This window comes from Lontra canadensis, unplaced genomic scaffold, assembly GCF_010015895.1.
Source record: "Lontra canadensis isolate GAN:19392208 unplaced genomic scaffold, GSC_riverotter_1.0 scaffold10, whole genome shotgun sequence".
Lineage (NCBI taxonomy): Eukaryota > Metazoa > Chordata > Mammalia > Carnivora > Mustelidae > Lontra > Lontra canadensis.
In genome coordinates, this window is record NW_022631004.1 from 15,058,309 (window position 1) to 15,073,423 (window position 15,115).

General features: G+C 46.8%; 1 protein-coding gene across 5 annotated transcripts in view; it reads right to left on the minus strand.

The window, feature by feature from the left end:
* Nucleotides 1-594: 594 nt before the first annotated feature.
* Nucleotides 595-15,115, minus strand: part of FBXO16 (F-box protein 16) — a 52,185-nt gene continuing 37,664 nt past the window's right edge. For 2 of the 5 annotated variants that reach the window (XM_032855701.1, XM_032855700.1), the window contains exon 8: nucleotides 5,849-6,614. In XM_032855701.1, the coding sequence (XP_032711592.1) occupies nucleotides 6,432-6,614 (183 nt within the window). In that variant the 3' untranslated portion in view covers nucleotides 5,849-6,431. Of the gene's footprint in view, nucleotides 1,017-1,123; nucleotides 1,727-5,848; nucleotides 6,615-7,119; nucleotides 7,146-15,115 lie in introns of those variants that run through there. The other 3 variants (XR_004382435.1, XM_032855702.1, XM_032855703.1) reach the window with 3 other exon arrangements.

The window sequence follows — 15,115 nt, forward strand, 5'->3', positions numbered from 1 at the left end:
TGCTGTGAACATGCATAGACCAATATCTCGTGGAGGCCCTGTTCTCCTGTTTACACCTGAATTGCTCAGTCATAAGGTTGCCAACACTTGTTATCTGTGCTTTGACAATAGCCATCCTAATGGGTGTAAAGTAGTAGGTTACTTTTCATTTTATTTTATTTTTTTTAGGTTACTTTTTTTTTTTTTTAAAGATTTTATTTATTCACCTGACAGAGAGAGATCACAAGAAGGCAGAGAGGCAGGCAGAGAGAGGAGGAAGCAGGCTCCCCGCTGAGCAGAGAGCCCGATGTGGGGCTCCATCCCAGGACCCCGGGATCATGACCCTAGCCGAAGGCAGAGCCTTTAACCCACTGAGCCACCCAGGCACCCCTAGGTTATTTTTTATTTTTTTTTTATTTATTTTTTTTTTAAAGATTTTATTCATTTATTTGACACAGAGAGATCACAAGCAGGCAGAGAGGCAGGCAGAGAGAGAGGAGGAAGCAGGCTCCCTGCTGAGCAGAGAGCCCGATGCGGGGCTCGATCCCAGGACCCTGAGATCATGACCTGAGCCGAAGGCAGTGGCTTAACCCACTGAGCCACCCAGGCGCCCCCTAGGTTATTTTTTAAAACACATGTTTCTTCCTTAGACTTTAAGTTCTTCAAAAACTGACATTGTGGGTATCTGTTTGATTCAAATGAAATCAAAGACCTGAGCTGAATACATATTTCCTTAAGGGTGTCTGTGTAAATATTCAGAATTGCCCCAAACCTCTCCCCAATAGTAGTAAAAATATGTTTTCACTGATGTCAGTCCTGTCTGAATTTTATTCAAGGGACTGAAATTGGCAGAAAAGGAGCAGCTCCCTGGACTGCGCTAGAGGGGAAGGAGCGCCCTCTTGTGTCCACTCTCTGTCAGTGTCAGTGGATAAAGAAGCTGTCTGAGAAATGAACATTTCAGACCTTTTTTTTTTCTTTTTTTCATTTCAGACCTTCTGATGACATGCCAGTGACAGCAAACTCCAGTTATGCCCCTCCTGCATAAAAGAAAATGTGGAAGTACAGAGTGAGTGAAACTGGGATCCTCTGAAGAATTCCCAGTCTAGAAGGTGGGTGGGGGTGCGAGTTGGGTAAAGTATGTTCAGAAATAACAATAGAAGACTAGAAGCAAAATGGATAATTATTACGTGAATACAGAAAGGCTAAAATCTCGCAGGAGATAAGCCAAGATTCATATCAGAATGTATGCATCGCTGGCTAAGAAGGAGCTGAGGTTGGCACTGGAGTTTCTCTTAAGGCTCCAGGTACGGGGTGTCCCTGGACTGGGAGGACAGACCCCATGTAGGGGCCATAGGGTTCCGGCTGTTAGGTCTTCAGAGGCCCCGTGAGTTTAGACAAACTCACCTATCTTTTGGAGGGAGGCCCTGGAAAGTCATCACGGGTTCCTTTCTTCCTTTTTGTGTCCTTCCCCTAGTTCCCTACCTCTTGACTTCCATCTCTGGACACTTCCTTTTTCCCTAAATTGGCTGTTGACGGGGACATTGTCTTCATAGCTCCCCCTGGCCCTGATGCTCACAAAGATAATTACCATACGTCCTCTGGCTCTAGGGTTTTTGCATGTATAACAAGTTCGGGGACCAGTTATGAAGGATTAAGAAGCTCTCTCGCCATCCTTGCTCCTGGAAGCAACCTTCAGCTGGCTTCTTAGAGTGGAGAGGTTCCTTCTCCTGGTCTTCATCCTTCAACGCTGAATGAGGATGGAATCAAGGCAGGGCAGAAGATGTGCGAAATATCCAATCAGGTAGAAACTCGTGTTCATTAGGGAAATTAGCGTGGCATAAAAAAGAACAGTTTTTTATGCTCAAACACATCTGGGTTTAAAGCTCACCTTTGCCCGCTTGTAGCTGTGGCCCCTGGTGCCACCTTGGTTCCTGGTGCCTACTTTGCCCCCAATTCTGCATCTGTGAAACGAGGATAACAACCTGCCCACCTCGAAGGATTCTTGCAAAAATTGAATACGGTAGAGGACATAAATCGCTTAGAAGTATCAAGTGTAATTAATGCCCATATTCTTCCTTCTCTTACCCCTAGCCTCCTTCTGTTCCTGTAAGTCTAGTGGCTGTGGCTGAGACTTCTGGGTCAGTGGAACAATAACTCAGAATTTCTAGGTCAACAGGAGATGTATGGGAGGCAGAAGAGCTGCTTTGTTGGTATTCTGGCGTAGGGTGGCGTGGGGAAGGCTTTCCAAACCATCCGAATCCCTTGCCAATACTTTTTGCAGCTGCCCAAGCCAGATACCAGGGAGTCATTCTTGAATTCTGGTCTCTCAGCACCCCTTGTCTATATTTCCAGGTTCTGTTACTTCTCCTTAACCTAGTCCAAATCCTAGGGTTCTCTCCATCTCCCCACATTATTTTATTTTATTGTTTTTAAAGATTTTATCTATTTGTTTGACAGAGATCACAAGTAGGCAGAGAGGCAGGCAGAGAGAGGAAGGGAAGCAGGCTCCCTGCTAAGCAGAAAGCCCGATGCAGCGATGCAGCAGGGCTTGATCCCAGGATGCTGAGATCATGACCTGAGCTGAAGGCAGATGCTTTAACCCACTAAGCCACCCAGGCGCCCCTCCCCGCATTATTTTAAATCACCACAGTCTCGTCCGCGGAAGTCCGCCAGGGCTTCTTGACGGGACTGCAGAACTGTTCCTCTTCTTAATTATCCAGCAGATAGAGCTCTTTCTACCTCCAAGTCTTAGCCAGCCACTCCTATGGGTAAGATCACTTACTGATTGCTCAGCTTCTCGCCAAGATAAAGTCTGAATTCCTTAGCGTGGCTTGGTTCTTGTTTGGAATCCTGCCCACGTTTTTAGCTTTCTCTCTCACCAGCCCTGCTGCCCTCCCCCCCCCCCCCCCCCCCCGCCCCACTGCCCCAGGTATGCTGGCTGCATTGAACTCTCTCCATAGATAAAGCAAAGTGACTGAAGGGTTCTTGATGTGGGACTTTAGTGCTAAGAGCAGGCCAGCCCTGGGCAAACCAGGATGGCCGTCACCCTAGTTTTGCCTTGGGTCTCCACATGGTCTATTGCTTTCTCCTGAATGCTTCCCCTCACCTGTCTTGACTCGTGTTTACTCCTCAGTACCACGCATCCTCTGTTTCTGCTTGGACATCCCCAGTGCAGCTCCAAATGGAGAGCTTTATTCATCCCCTCCCGAAGCTGCCACATGTCACAGCCTGTGCTCCTTGCAGCTCCTGCCCCATTTTAACGGCTGCATTGTCTCCCCCATGGTTATAGACCCATTAAGGGCAGGAAGTTTATTTTTCTCCTACCTGTATTCCCAGAGCCTAGCAGAGAGTCTGGCACTAGGTTGGAGTTCGATAAATTAAAGTTTTCTTGAATTAAGGAATATCAATATAAATTTATATTTCTCAGTTGTCATCTAATTCATATCATTGTGAGGGATGTTACAGATCGAATGCTGGTGTCCCCATGCAAATTCATATGTTGAACCCCTAGAGAACCTGTATATGGAGATGAGGCCACTAAGGAAGGAAGATAGGAAGGAAGGAAGGTAGGTTGGCCGTAAGGGTGGTCTCCTGATCAGATAGGATCTGTCCAGGGAAACCTCATTCTCTCTCTCTCTCTCTCTCTGCACAGGTACCAAGGAAAGGCCATGTCAGCACACAGAGAAAGGGCAACCCCAAAAGAGAGATGTCACCAGATGCCAACCCTGCCAACACCTTGATCTTGGACTTCCAGCCTCCAGAGCTGTAAGAAAATAAATGTCTGCTGTTTAAGCCCCCCAGCCTGTGGTGTTTGTTACAGCAGGCTGAGCAGGCTAAGACAGAGGCTCAGCCTAGTTCATGTAACTACGCTGTGACCAGTGATGGGTAAGGGTCACCTAGGGAACCATCCTGAGGCAGACAGTCTATTCCCAAATGGGCCCAATTATATTTCCCATCCCATGCGTTCTTCCAGAACCTCGAAGCTCTCCCACATCTGTGCCTGCTCTGCTTAAAACTGGATAAGCCTCTGTGGTCACCAGGGGATAATAGAGTGACACTGTAAGACTTGCAAGGTGAGGACAAAAGAGGTGATTCAGAGTCCACCTCGGGATGCTCATCCTTCGAACCCAGTCCCCATGCTACAAGAACCCCAGCCCCAAAGAAGAGGAACAGGGGGGCTCTGTCCTCAGCCCTGGCTGAACACCCAATGAAAGGCTCACATGCACTTCCCAGCCATGTCCCTACACCATCTTGGAACTGGATCTCCCAGCCCTCTGTCAGGAGGACCCAGAGGATGTTGTGTGGATCAGAGACAAGCTCTTCCCCAGGCCCCTCCCAAAATGCACATTTATGAGGGGAATAACAGACTGTTGTTGTAAGTAGCTAAGTTTTGGGGTGGTTTGTTTTATAGGAATCGATAACCCAAATACAGCTTTAAGACAAGAGGGAGCCACCTGTACTGGACAAGCCCTTCTTTCTCTTGATAGGTCCTTGCCCCAAAAGATTCTGGTTTATTTCAGAAGAGACAGGGACATACTCCAGGCTGGCCCATTCCAACAGAGGCCCATGATGTGACTGGCTCCTGACACCACCCAGGGGGTTCACTGGGACAAAGCAGCGCAGAATCCTAGAGCTGTAGGCCACCCCAGCAGCACAGCTGCCCCTGGCTCTGAGGGCTGAGCATGAGGCCTCTGCCTTCCAGAAGAAGAAATCTTAACTGAGAGTCATCTGCTCTGACCATGGGAAGAACACCAGGTCTCATCTGGGTGTGGGTTTTTTTTTTCTTCTCTGCCTCAGAGTTATGTGTTAGTATCACTTTGGATGGTGCAAACTAATCAATTATAAGTTGGTTGTGTTTTTGTCCTATACCAATCATTTGGGCATCCAAACCTCTGTATCCTGCACCATCTTTCCAGGCCACCATTTTGAACTCAAAAACAAGAGTGTGTATGTGTGATGTATATAATATATATGTAACATCTACATATATATTACATGTTACAGTATGGAACACAAGAACATGAATGTTCAACATTACGTGATAGACAAACATTTGGTGTTCTATCATTCTGCTTTACTTAGGTAAATAAGTATCCTAGAATGGTAACTTCTGAACCTTGAAATGGTTACATGAGTAGGTGGTTTAGTTTAGAAGATCTGACTAATATTTTTGCAGCCAAGTAACATTTTCTGTTTTCCAATGACTCTTTGAGGCCCATTTACATTGCTTGAACATTAATTCTAATTCCTTCTTTGGAAATTTTTACATTGCCCCCATTGTGCTGCTTATTCCTCACAGTCCCACTCATGTAATACACCTCCCACCCACTCCTGGCCACACTTGTTCCCAGGCTCCTTTGTTCTTGGACTTCTGGATGGGTTTGACCAAAGCCAAGTGCTGTTAGGAGTATAGAGGGGTGGGGAGAGAGAGGGCTTGGGTCTTCGCCCTCTTCCTTCCCTGCTAGGCCTCATTATCCACAGTGACTGTGTTCTTCCACCACAGAGCATACAGCCTGTTGGGCGGCCCCTCACCTGTGGCTACAGCTCTCACTGGGTTCTGGGAACAACAGGCCCTTTCCTCTCTGCCTCTTCAGGCCACAGGCTGACAAAGGCTTCCACTGTCACCAGTTCCTAGGTGGTTCACCATCTCATCTTGATTCTCTTAACACCCCCTTCAGTGTTGTTTGTAGGTTGAATTGTGTCCCACTCCCCCCAACCTCCCACCCAAATTCCTATATTGAAGTCTTAACCCCAGGACCTCGGAATCAGACTGTCTTTGGAGCTAGGGTCTTCAAAGAGGTAATTAAGGTTAAATGAGGTCATATGGGCAGGCCCTAATCTGATCTGACGTGTATCCTTGTAGTAAGAGGAGATGAGGACACAGATCACCCAGAACAAAGACCATATGAAGACAGGAGGAGAGGGTGGCCACCCACAAGCCAAGGAGAGAGGCCTCAGAAGTAACCAACACTGCCAACATCTTGACCTTAAAGTTCCCAGCCTCCAGAGCTGTGAGAAAATAAATGTCTGTTGTTTGTAATCCACCCATCTACGGTATTTTCGTTATAGCAGCTGGACCAGATGAAGGGAGGGGTACTGGGTGATGGCAGCTCCAGCCAACGAGACACCATGGTAAACAGCCCCCCATTAAACAGCTCAACTAGCCTTGGAAGTCGGCTGTCTGCACCTTTCTGGGACCCGGCCCCGTACACCCAATATTACCACTGTTGCTATCCTGGTCCCTTTATCAACCCCATGGTACCTATCCTCACATTTGTATCTAAGTTTGTAACCATGTCAGCACTTCTACCATGAACACCTTCTACTGAAATACTGTAGGACTCCCTTTCCCAAGCAGGTACCTAAGCTGAAAGTTTCTAATAGAGGACCCAAGTAACATCTCTCCAATGTGTAGAGCACCTTGTCATGTCAACCAAAATCCTTTCACATTTTTAAATTGACTTCGGCTCTGGAGCCTGGCTGGGTAATGCCTGAAGCCCAGGGTGCCTCTGAAGAGGTTGCATGAGGACCTTTGTGTCCGCTTCAGTGGCCTGGAGCCCTGCCCACCGGTGAGGAGACCAGGCAAGATGAGCAGGAACTCGGAGAGTGGTGCTGGGTTCTGCACTTAGGGATATCTAGGGAGGAAAAAGAGATCATTCCAGCGACAGCCCCAAAAACAGCAGACAGGAAGCTATATAACTAAACTTATTTTAATGATGCAAGACAGCTTTCTCAAATCATAGGGCTGGATGGGATTTACGGAGACCTCCCAACATCACAAACCCCTAACCCCCATGCAATCTTCACCTTGAGCTAAGAATCAGTCTGTTAACCTCCAAAGTGCTCTCACAACCGTAATTTCATGTGAACCTCAAGGAAATTCCACCAGTCAAGTAGGGAACTATTAGCATCTCTGTTTTACAAATCAACGAAACTGGAGAGCAGGCCAGGCCAGTTTACTTGCCAGCCTGAGTTCACAGAGCAGAAAGGCGGTCAGAGCCATGCCTGGAGACACAAGGCTCTCAGGCCAGGCGAGCTCTGGGAGAGCTCCCGTGTTTTACACTCACTACTAATCTGTGCATGCACACATTCGCTCTAAAAAGGCAAATGTCACAGGTTGACATTCCAACCAAAACTCACAGTGAGAAAGGATTTCTCCGGGACATCTGGCCGTGAGCGGGCAAGGGAAGAGGGGAAGGAGGAGAGAACAAGAGAAAGCAAGAACACGAGCTGAGCCTGCTGGGAGCACGAGCGACGGATTCTCACGAGGTCCCTCTTATGTTGGCCCCTACTGTGCAGAGAGTCAGAAGGAGACAGGGCACATGTACAGAACCTGTCACCCGCCCTGAACACAATCCCCGCCCCACGACTCCATATCCAGCCGGCTTGTCCCGGCCATCAGAACACTTGTCACATCTCTCTCATGCTCTGCTGGGTACATTTGCCACACACAGGGTTTCTGTTAATCTGCGGAAATCCTACCTGAGACTTTCACTGAATCAGAAACTGCTTCAGCCAATGACTGCTGTCTCCTGTCCTCTCGGCCAGGGAACAGGGTCCCTCGTTAGTCCACAAAGGTGCCCCACAATCTTGCCTCACATACTCTATTCCTTCTCTAAATCTAACCTGTCCTTCGAGATCTTCCTTCTCCAGGAAGCTGGAGTGTCTTGACCATCAGGGAATTCTTTCTTTCTTTCTTCCTTTTTTTATTTTTAAAAGAATTTATTTATTTATTTATTTATTTATTTGAGAGAGAGATTGCAAGCCGGGAAGAGGCAGAGAGACAGAGGGAGGAGCAGACTCCCCGCTGAGCAGGGAGCCCCTGTGGGACTCAATCGCAGGACTCTGGGATCAGGACCTGAGCCAAAGGCAGACACTTCACTGACTGAGCCACCCAGGTGCCGAACCCTCAGGGATTTCTGCCTCAGCTGGACTCTTGCAGCCATTATTAGCGAGACCTCTGACTTCCCATTCCCATGTTCTTGGACATTTGTATTCACTCCTGGCCGTAATTATTTGTCCCCAGACAAGTATGCAAACTCCCTGAGAGCAAAGCTGGCCTCTGACACTTCAGTGAATCTATGGGTGTCTGCCTGTACATGCTCGCTGATGATTTTTCTGGGGAAAAGTTAGGCAAAGCTGGGATTAAATGTAGCAAGTTGTTAGAATTGGAGAGGAAAAAGGGCAGGAAATGGGAGCAAATAATCTTCCCTCCTTTGAAGCTTCCAGTGTAAGTTTTAAGACCAACTAGGGTAAGCATTTTCGGTGTTGTTCTAAGATCAACGTAAGGTAAGAGAACAAATAGAGGTGTTCCTTTGTGCTATTTTAGTAACAATGAAAACAGAATAATACCTGCTGAATGAAGAAAAGGCCTAGCTCTCTGGGATACAAGAATGGGCTAGTCACACCTCACCTGTAACAGTTTTGAATTTAATCCTATTACTTTGCAAAGCTGATTTATCACTGCATTTGAGGAACCCCTTTCTCCTAGTCCCCCTGGGTGGTGGGGGGAAGTTCACATGCTGAGGCAGGCTCCTCTCAAGCTCTCCTTCTTTTAGCCAAGGCAGGTTGCAGGGATTGGCCCCCAACCCCTAGCGCCCCCCCCCCCCCGCCCCGCCAACTGCTCCCACCCTCCCCACCCCTCCCCCCACCCCGGGTAACTGTCACCACCTATTGAGACTGTTGGGTTTTTCTTCCCTCCAAGATCGGCTCTGGGAACATGGTCTCCTTACAACCACCCTTTCTTTCTGTCTCTGAAAACAAGTGCATAGACCCTCTTCATTTTAAGACTTTAATGTCCATCATCACAAGAGAAAAAATAAGATTTAAGGGGAAAACATGTGGAAGTTACCTAAAGGATATAAATCTGACAGTCTTGGATCTTGATCTAAAGTATCTGATGATCTGGTTGAAATAACTGGGAATTTCTTTTATACCAACACTGAGTATGAGATAATAGAAAAGCACATATTGGTCTCGGTCCCATGTTCCCAGCACAGAGCTCAAACCCTTGTAATTTCCTGAGTGATAAGAGCACTTAGGAGCATCTCTTGTCCTGTTGAGGTGACTCTGGACGGGCTCCTAGATGGGGGCTGGTTACCAGAAAGACCAAGTCCTGATTAGAAGCTTAGAATTTTCAGTCCCACTCACTGTCCTCTGGAGGGGGGAGGAGGGGCTAGAAGTGGATTTAATAATTGATCATGCCTCCATGAGGGAGCCTCTGCATACAGCTCCATAGGATGGAGTCGCTCTTACAGTGTTGTTATAAATTATCTCTATTTCTGTGCAGGTCCACCTGCTATAGCTTTTCCTCACCCTGTTCCCGTGAAGAGAGATGGAATCAGCTACAGATCTTTCTCAACTTACGATGGGGTTATGTCCCGATGAAGACATCATGAGTGGAAAATACTGTAAGTCGAAAAAAGCATCAAAACACCTACTCTGCTGACCGTTCTGGCGCGGCCTGGCCTACCTTAGACACGCTCAGAACACTCGCACTGGCATGGAACCCAAAGCCTGTTTTGTTTGTTTGTTTTTAATAAAGATTTTATTTATTTATTTGACAGAAATCACAAGTAGGCAGAGAGGCAGGCGGGGTGGGGGGTGGAGAGCAGACTCCCCGATGAGCAGAGAGCCCGATTTGGGGCTTGATCCCAGAACCCTGGGATCATGACCTGAGCTGAAGGCACAGGCTTAACCCACTGAGCCACCCAGGCGCCCCCACAAAGCCCGTTTTATGATAAAGTGTGGCATAGCTCCTGTAATGTACTGAATACTGCACTGAAAGTGAGACCCAGATGGTTGCTAAGTATTTCAGTTGCTTATCCTGGTGACTGCGGGGCTGACTGCCGGCCCTGACCTGCACCACAAGAGTGTCACACTGCATGTCGCTAGCCTGGGAGAAGCTCAAAGTCCAAAACTCATTGTATGGTTGCTAACGAATGTGTGTTGCTTTTGCTCCACCACAAAGCTGAAAAAATCATAAGTCAAACTGTTGGAAGCCAGGGACCATCTATAATTTCAATATATTTTTCTCAGGGTGCCTGGGTGGCTCAGTCGGTTAAGCATCTGACTGGATTTCAGCTCAGGTCATGATCTCAGGGTTGTGGGATCGAGCCCTGTGTTGGGCTCCATGGTCAGCACAGAGTCTATTTGAGAGTCTTTCTCCGCTCCCCCACCCCCCGCTGCCCCTCACCCTGCTTATGTGCTCTCTAAACAAAATAAATAAAATCTTAAAAATAAATATATTTTTCTCACTGATTGAACTTACTGGGTTTTTTTTCTTTTAAAGATTTTATTTTTAAGTAATCTTTATACCCAACGTGGGGCTTGAACCTACAACCCCGAGGTCAAGAGTCGTGTGCTCTACCAACTGAGCCAGCCAGGGGCCCTCTTACTGTTCTTTTTCTAGATATTTACCCAATAATATCTCCAAGTCTTGTCAGCATGTCTTTAAATGGAAGGACATAGAAGAGAAATAGGAGGCCATCCTTTATACAACAGAATTCTCCAGGGTTCAGTTCTTGGCCCACCTCCTAGGCAATCAGTGCCCACGTCTTCAGTTGCTGGATTCTATCTCTCACCCCACTGTCCCTCCTGAGCTCTTGGCTCATAAACTTAGCTCTCTTCCGAATGCATATACTTGTGGTTCACAGGTACCTCACACCTAGCATGTCCTGCCTCATTTCCAGTCTCAGTGGTGGGTGGTGTGAGCGTGAACACGATTGCCCAACCCAGATACCCAGGAGTTACCATTCCTTGAGTGGAAGCTGCCCCCCTCCAGCCTGTAAGCACGCGGAAGGCAGGGACTGTATCTTGTTATGGTTGTATCCCTAGCATCCACTCTTGCACCGTAAAATACTTGTGGGCTAGATGAATAAACATGCCAGTAATTCCTCCTCTTTCATTTTAGGGCAGCGGCTGAAACCACTTTGCAAGTGGATATTGAATCGGGGATAGAAAACTCCTATCTTCAGGCTGGATGGTCATTTTATCGGGCACAGAGGAGTGAGAATGGGGAGAGGCTATTGAGGCTGAGTGTCCCAAGAAAGAGTAGGACCCTGCAGGAGGCGAAGGAAAACCCAAGAAGGGCTGTCACCCAGGAACAACATATGGATACCAGCTTGAATATATCCCTGTGTCTGTCACTCCCCAACTGAATTTTATTTTCTGGTTCTCCATGCACATTACTTGCAAAAATTTGCAAGCGATCAATGACACAAACAACACCATTGGATAAACCCAGGGATCACATAAGAGAATCAATTAGGTAAAGGAATATGTGGATACGGAAAGGAGAGAAATATAGTAACAATAATGATAGCCCCTATAGGGGCACCTGGGTGGCTCAGTGGGTTGGGCCACTGCCTTCAGCTCTGGTCATGATCTCAGAGTCCTGGGATCGAGTCCTGTGTCCGGCTCTCTGCTTCCCCAGGGGAGCCTGCTTCCCCCTCTCTCTTTGCCTGCCTCTCTGCCTACTTGTGATCTCTTTCTCTGTCAAATAAATAAATAAAAATATTTTAAAAATATATAAAGAAAATGATAGCCCCTGTAGTGTGCCAATCACTCTTCTAGAAATATCACCCCCACCACCACTTGCAAATATCTGGCTACTGGGCATTGTGCTAAGTGTCATACATTTATTATTTCTTAAAAGCATTTTAAATTAATTAATTCATTTTTATTTATAGGCTCCATGTCCAGTGTGGAGCCCAACGCAGGGCTTGAACTCATGAACAAGATCAAGACCTGAACGGAGATCAAGTCGGATGCTTAGCCAATTGAGCCACTCGGGTGATATTTATTATTTCATGTAATCGTCTCGAGCCTGTGATATGGTAAAGAACAGTAAAGAAGGTGATAATCTTTACTTTGTAGGAGATCTTACCCACCTCCCCCCTTTTAAAAATTCACCCTCAACACTTCAATACACTCAGTTCAAGAATAACATGGTAATACTATGTATAAATATGGAATACTGTGTTTGCAAATCGTAAGATCAGAAGTGTTTGTTTGGGTGCCTGGGTGGCTCAGTTGCTTAACTGTCTGGGAGTCTTGGGATTGAGCCCCATATCGGGCTCCCTGCTCAGCGGGGAGCCTGTTTCTCTCTCTCCCTCTGAGGGTCCCCCTGCTTGTTCTCTCTGTCAAAAAAAAAAAAAAAAAGACTTGTTTGTTTTAGTCATATAAACACAACTTCAACTCATTCCTATAAATTGCCTCAGCCTAGGATGGGGACTGAGCCATAAGTAAGGGTCATTGGTGGGGATGAAGGCTCAGAGGATAGAAAAGGTGGCTGAGGAGTGCCCACCTAGAGGGGTTTCCTTCTGGGAAGAAAGTCTGCAAGGGATGACTGCTCATCCTGGCTTCCACTCAGCGTTCGCTTAACCTCTAGGATGGAGCTGCTGCCTGGATTTTTCCATCTAGGATTCTGTGAGGAGGATCCCTGCTGTCCTCTTGTCTGCTTGGGATTCCAGATTGCTGCGCACACCCATGTGGTCCACACTGCTTTGGTCAACACTGTGGAGGGGGTGTTCCCCTGCTCACTCTGCTTCCATGAGACACAGAGGGAAGCTGTTAGGGAGAAATCAACAGAGTTTTAAAGAAGACACAGGCCTGTCTTTGCGGTTGGTTTATCTTTTTTTTTTTTTTTAAGATTTTATTTATTTATTTGACAGAGATCACAAGCAGATGGAGAGGCAGGCAGAGAGAGAGAGAGAGGGAAGCAGGCTCCCCGCTGAGCAGAGAGCCCGATGAGGGACTCGATCCCAGGACCCTGAGACCATGACCCGAGCCGAAGGCAGCGGCTTAACCCACTGAGCCACCCAGGCGCCCCGGTTGGTTTATCTTTTAAGTTACCTCGGGGTCAAGCTGTGAGCTGTGGAGGAAGGCTAAGCAACCCCAGGCAGGGTTTGGAAATTTCAATCCAAGACTGTATGACAGCACCCTTCGGCCTCCCAAGTGAAGTAAGGTAGGGATGTGTTGCAAAATGTACACAGGCCATAGAGTTCCAATGGTTATTTGTCAGCAATGATGGTGAACTTGAATTGCAAAACAGCCATGTATTAGAGAACTGGCTTCTACTGTAGTTTGTGGTGAAAAACTATATTGTTAAATGTTATACACACACCCATTTACTTATTTATATGTACTTATTTAGCAAGCCCTAGGCCCAAAGCAGGGCTTGAACTCACAACCCTGAGATCAAGAAACCCATGCTCTACGTACTGAGCCAGCTAGGCAGCCCACATACATATATTTTTAAAACCCCAGTAGTAGGGGCACCTGGGTGGCTCAGAGGGTTAAAGCCTCTGCCTTCAGCTCAGGTCATGATCCCAGGACCCTGGGATCGAGCCCCGCATCGGGCTCTCTGCTCGACAGGCAGCCTGCTTCCTCCACTCTCTCTGCTTGCCTCTCGGCCTACTTGTGATCTCTGCCTGTCAAATAAATAAATAAAATATTAAAAAAAAAAAAAACCCAGTAGTAGCAGTGATTAAATCTCTGTCATAAATAATATGTAGATAACTAATAATACTCCAGAACTCACAAACACGGTTCCTCTCTTCTGGCTGATCCCAAAGAGAAGCCAATTTATGTCAGATATTTTGTATGTAACTCTTAAGAGCAGGTAGGCATTATGTCGCCATCTAAACATTCAGCGAAAGAGAAGCAGGTCGAGTCACTCCTGTTGGAAATGCCAGGGTAATTTATTACGCATAGCATCATATAACAAGAGATAACAAGACAGAACAAGAAAACTATGCTCTCTTAGAGGCAAAAGATAAATGCAAAGACTCTAAGTAGTGGTCCTGCCTGAGAGTTCACTCTGCCCCCAGGATTCTCAGCCGGCAGGCCCTTTCTTCTCTTAGGTATCAAAAAGTAACAGCAACCAATATTGTAATTAGCAAGCGATGGAGTACAGGAGGCAAGGAATTGGCAGCATGGAGTTCAACACACACTCGCTGTCCAGGCAAGCGTGGGATTATAGAACCTAACAAGGATGAGGAGTGAATGCATGAACTATGGGCAGGCACAAGAGTGTACCGAGACCAAGCAGGAAAAAAAAAAATATGTGGCTCACACTTCAATATACAGCTATGGATGCAACCATTTTTCATACCATGGAAAGCACAAAAGAAAGAAAAGACAGAGAAAGGTAAAGAAAACTGAGGGGAAGCAAGAGTAAAAGCAAGAAAGAGAAGCTTAGGGGTGCCTAGGTGGCTTAGTGGGTTAAAGCCTCTGCCTTCAGCTCAGGTCATGATCTCAGGGTGCTAGGATGGAGCCCCGCATCGCATCAGGCTCTCTGCTCAGTGGGGAGGCTGCTTCCTCCTCTCTCTCTGCCTGCCTCTCTGCCTACTAGTGATCTCTGTCAAATAAATAAATAAAATCTTTAAAAAAAAAGAAAGAAAGGAAGGAAGGAAGGAAGGAAGGAAGGAAGGAAGAAAGAAAGAAAGAAAGAAAGAAAGAAAGAAAGAAAGAAAGGAAGGAAGGAAGGAAGAAAGAAAGGAAGAAAGAAAGAAAGGCTTATTCCATAGGCTGGAGCCTCCTGCCAAGCACCCCCACCCCCTGCCCCCCACCAACCCCTACCCTGGCTGCCTGCAGCTTCTTACCTCCTCGCTCTCCTGTTGCCTCAGGTGCTGATCTCCTGGGATTTTGATCTAGCCTAATTGGGATTTTGATCTAGCCCAATGTTATTACCCCCCATACTAGCTACAATTTACCGAATGCTTCTTTGAGCCTGGCACTAACCTAAATGCTTTACAGCCCTCCTCCCAACCCTGTGAGGTTAGTATCATTCCTAACTCCCTTTTATAGATGAGGAGACAGAACCTCCCAGGGGTTAATAAATGGCCCAAATCACAATCCTGCAAGGGAGTTATCATTAGTCCCATTTCACAGATGAAGAAATGGAGGCTCCAAAAGGTTTAGTAACTTATTCCAAGTCACACCATTTAGTTAAAAGAGGGCAAGTCTGTCCGATGGCAAAGCCCACGTTCTTTCTTACTCTGCATTCCAGATGGAATTCTTGGGAATTTCACTGCCTGAGCTAAATGATGAAAAATCTCTCCTATAGACATTTCTAGTTCTGCACATCCAAACCAAATAGATGTTATAAAACAAATACCTGGGGAAGTCATCA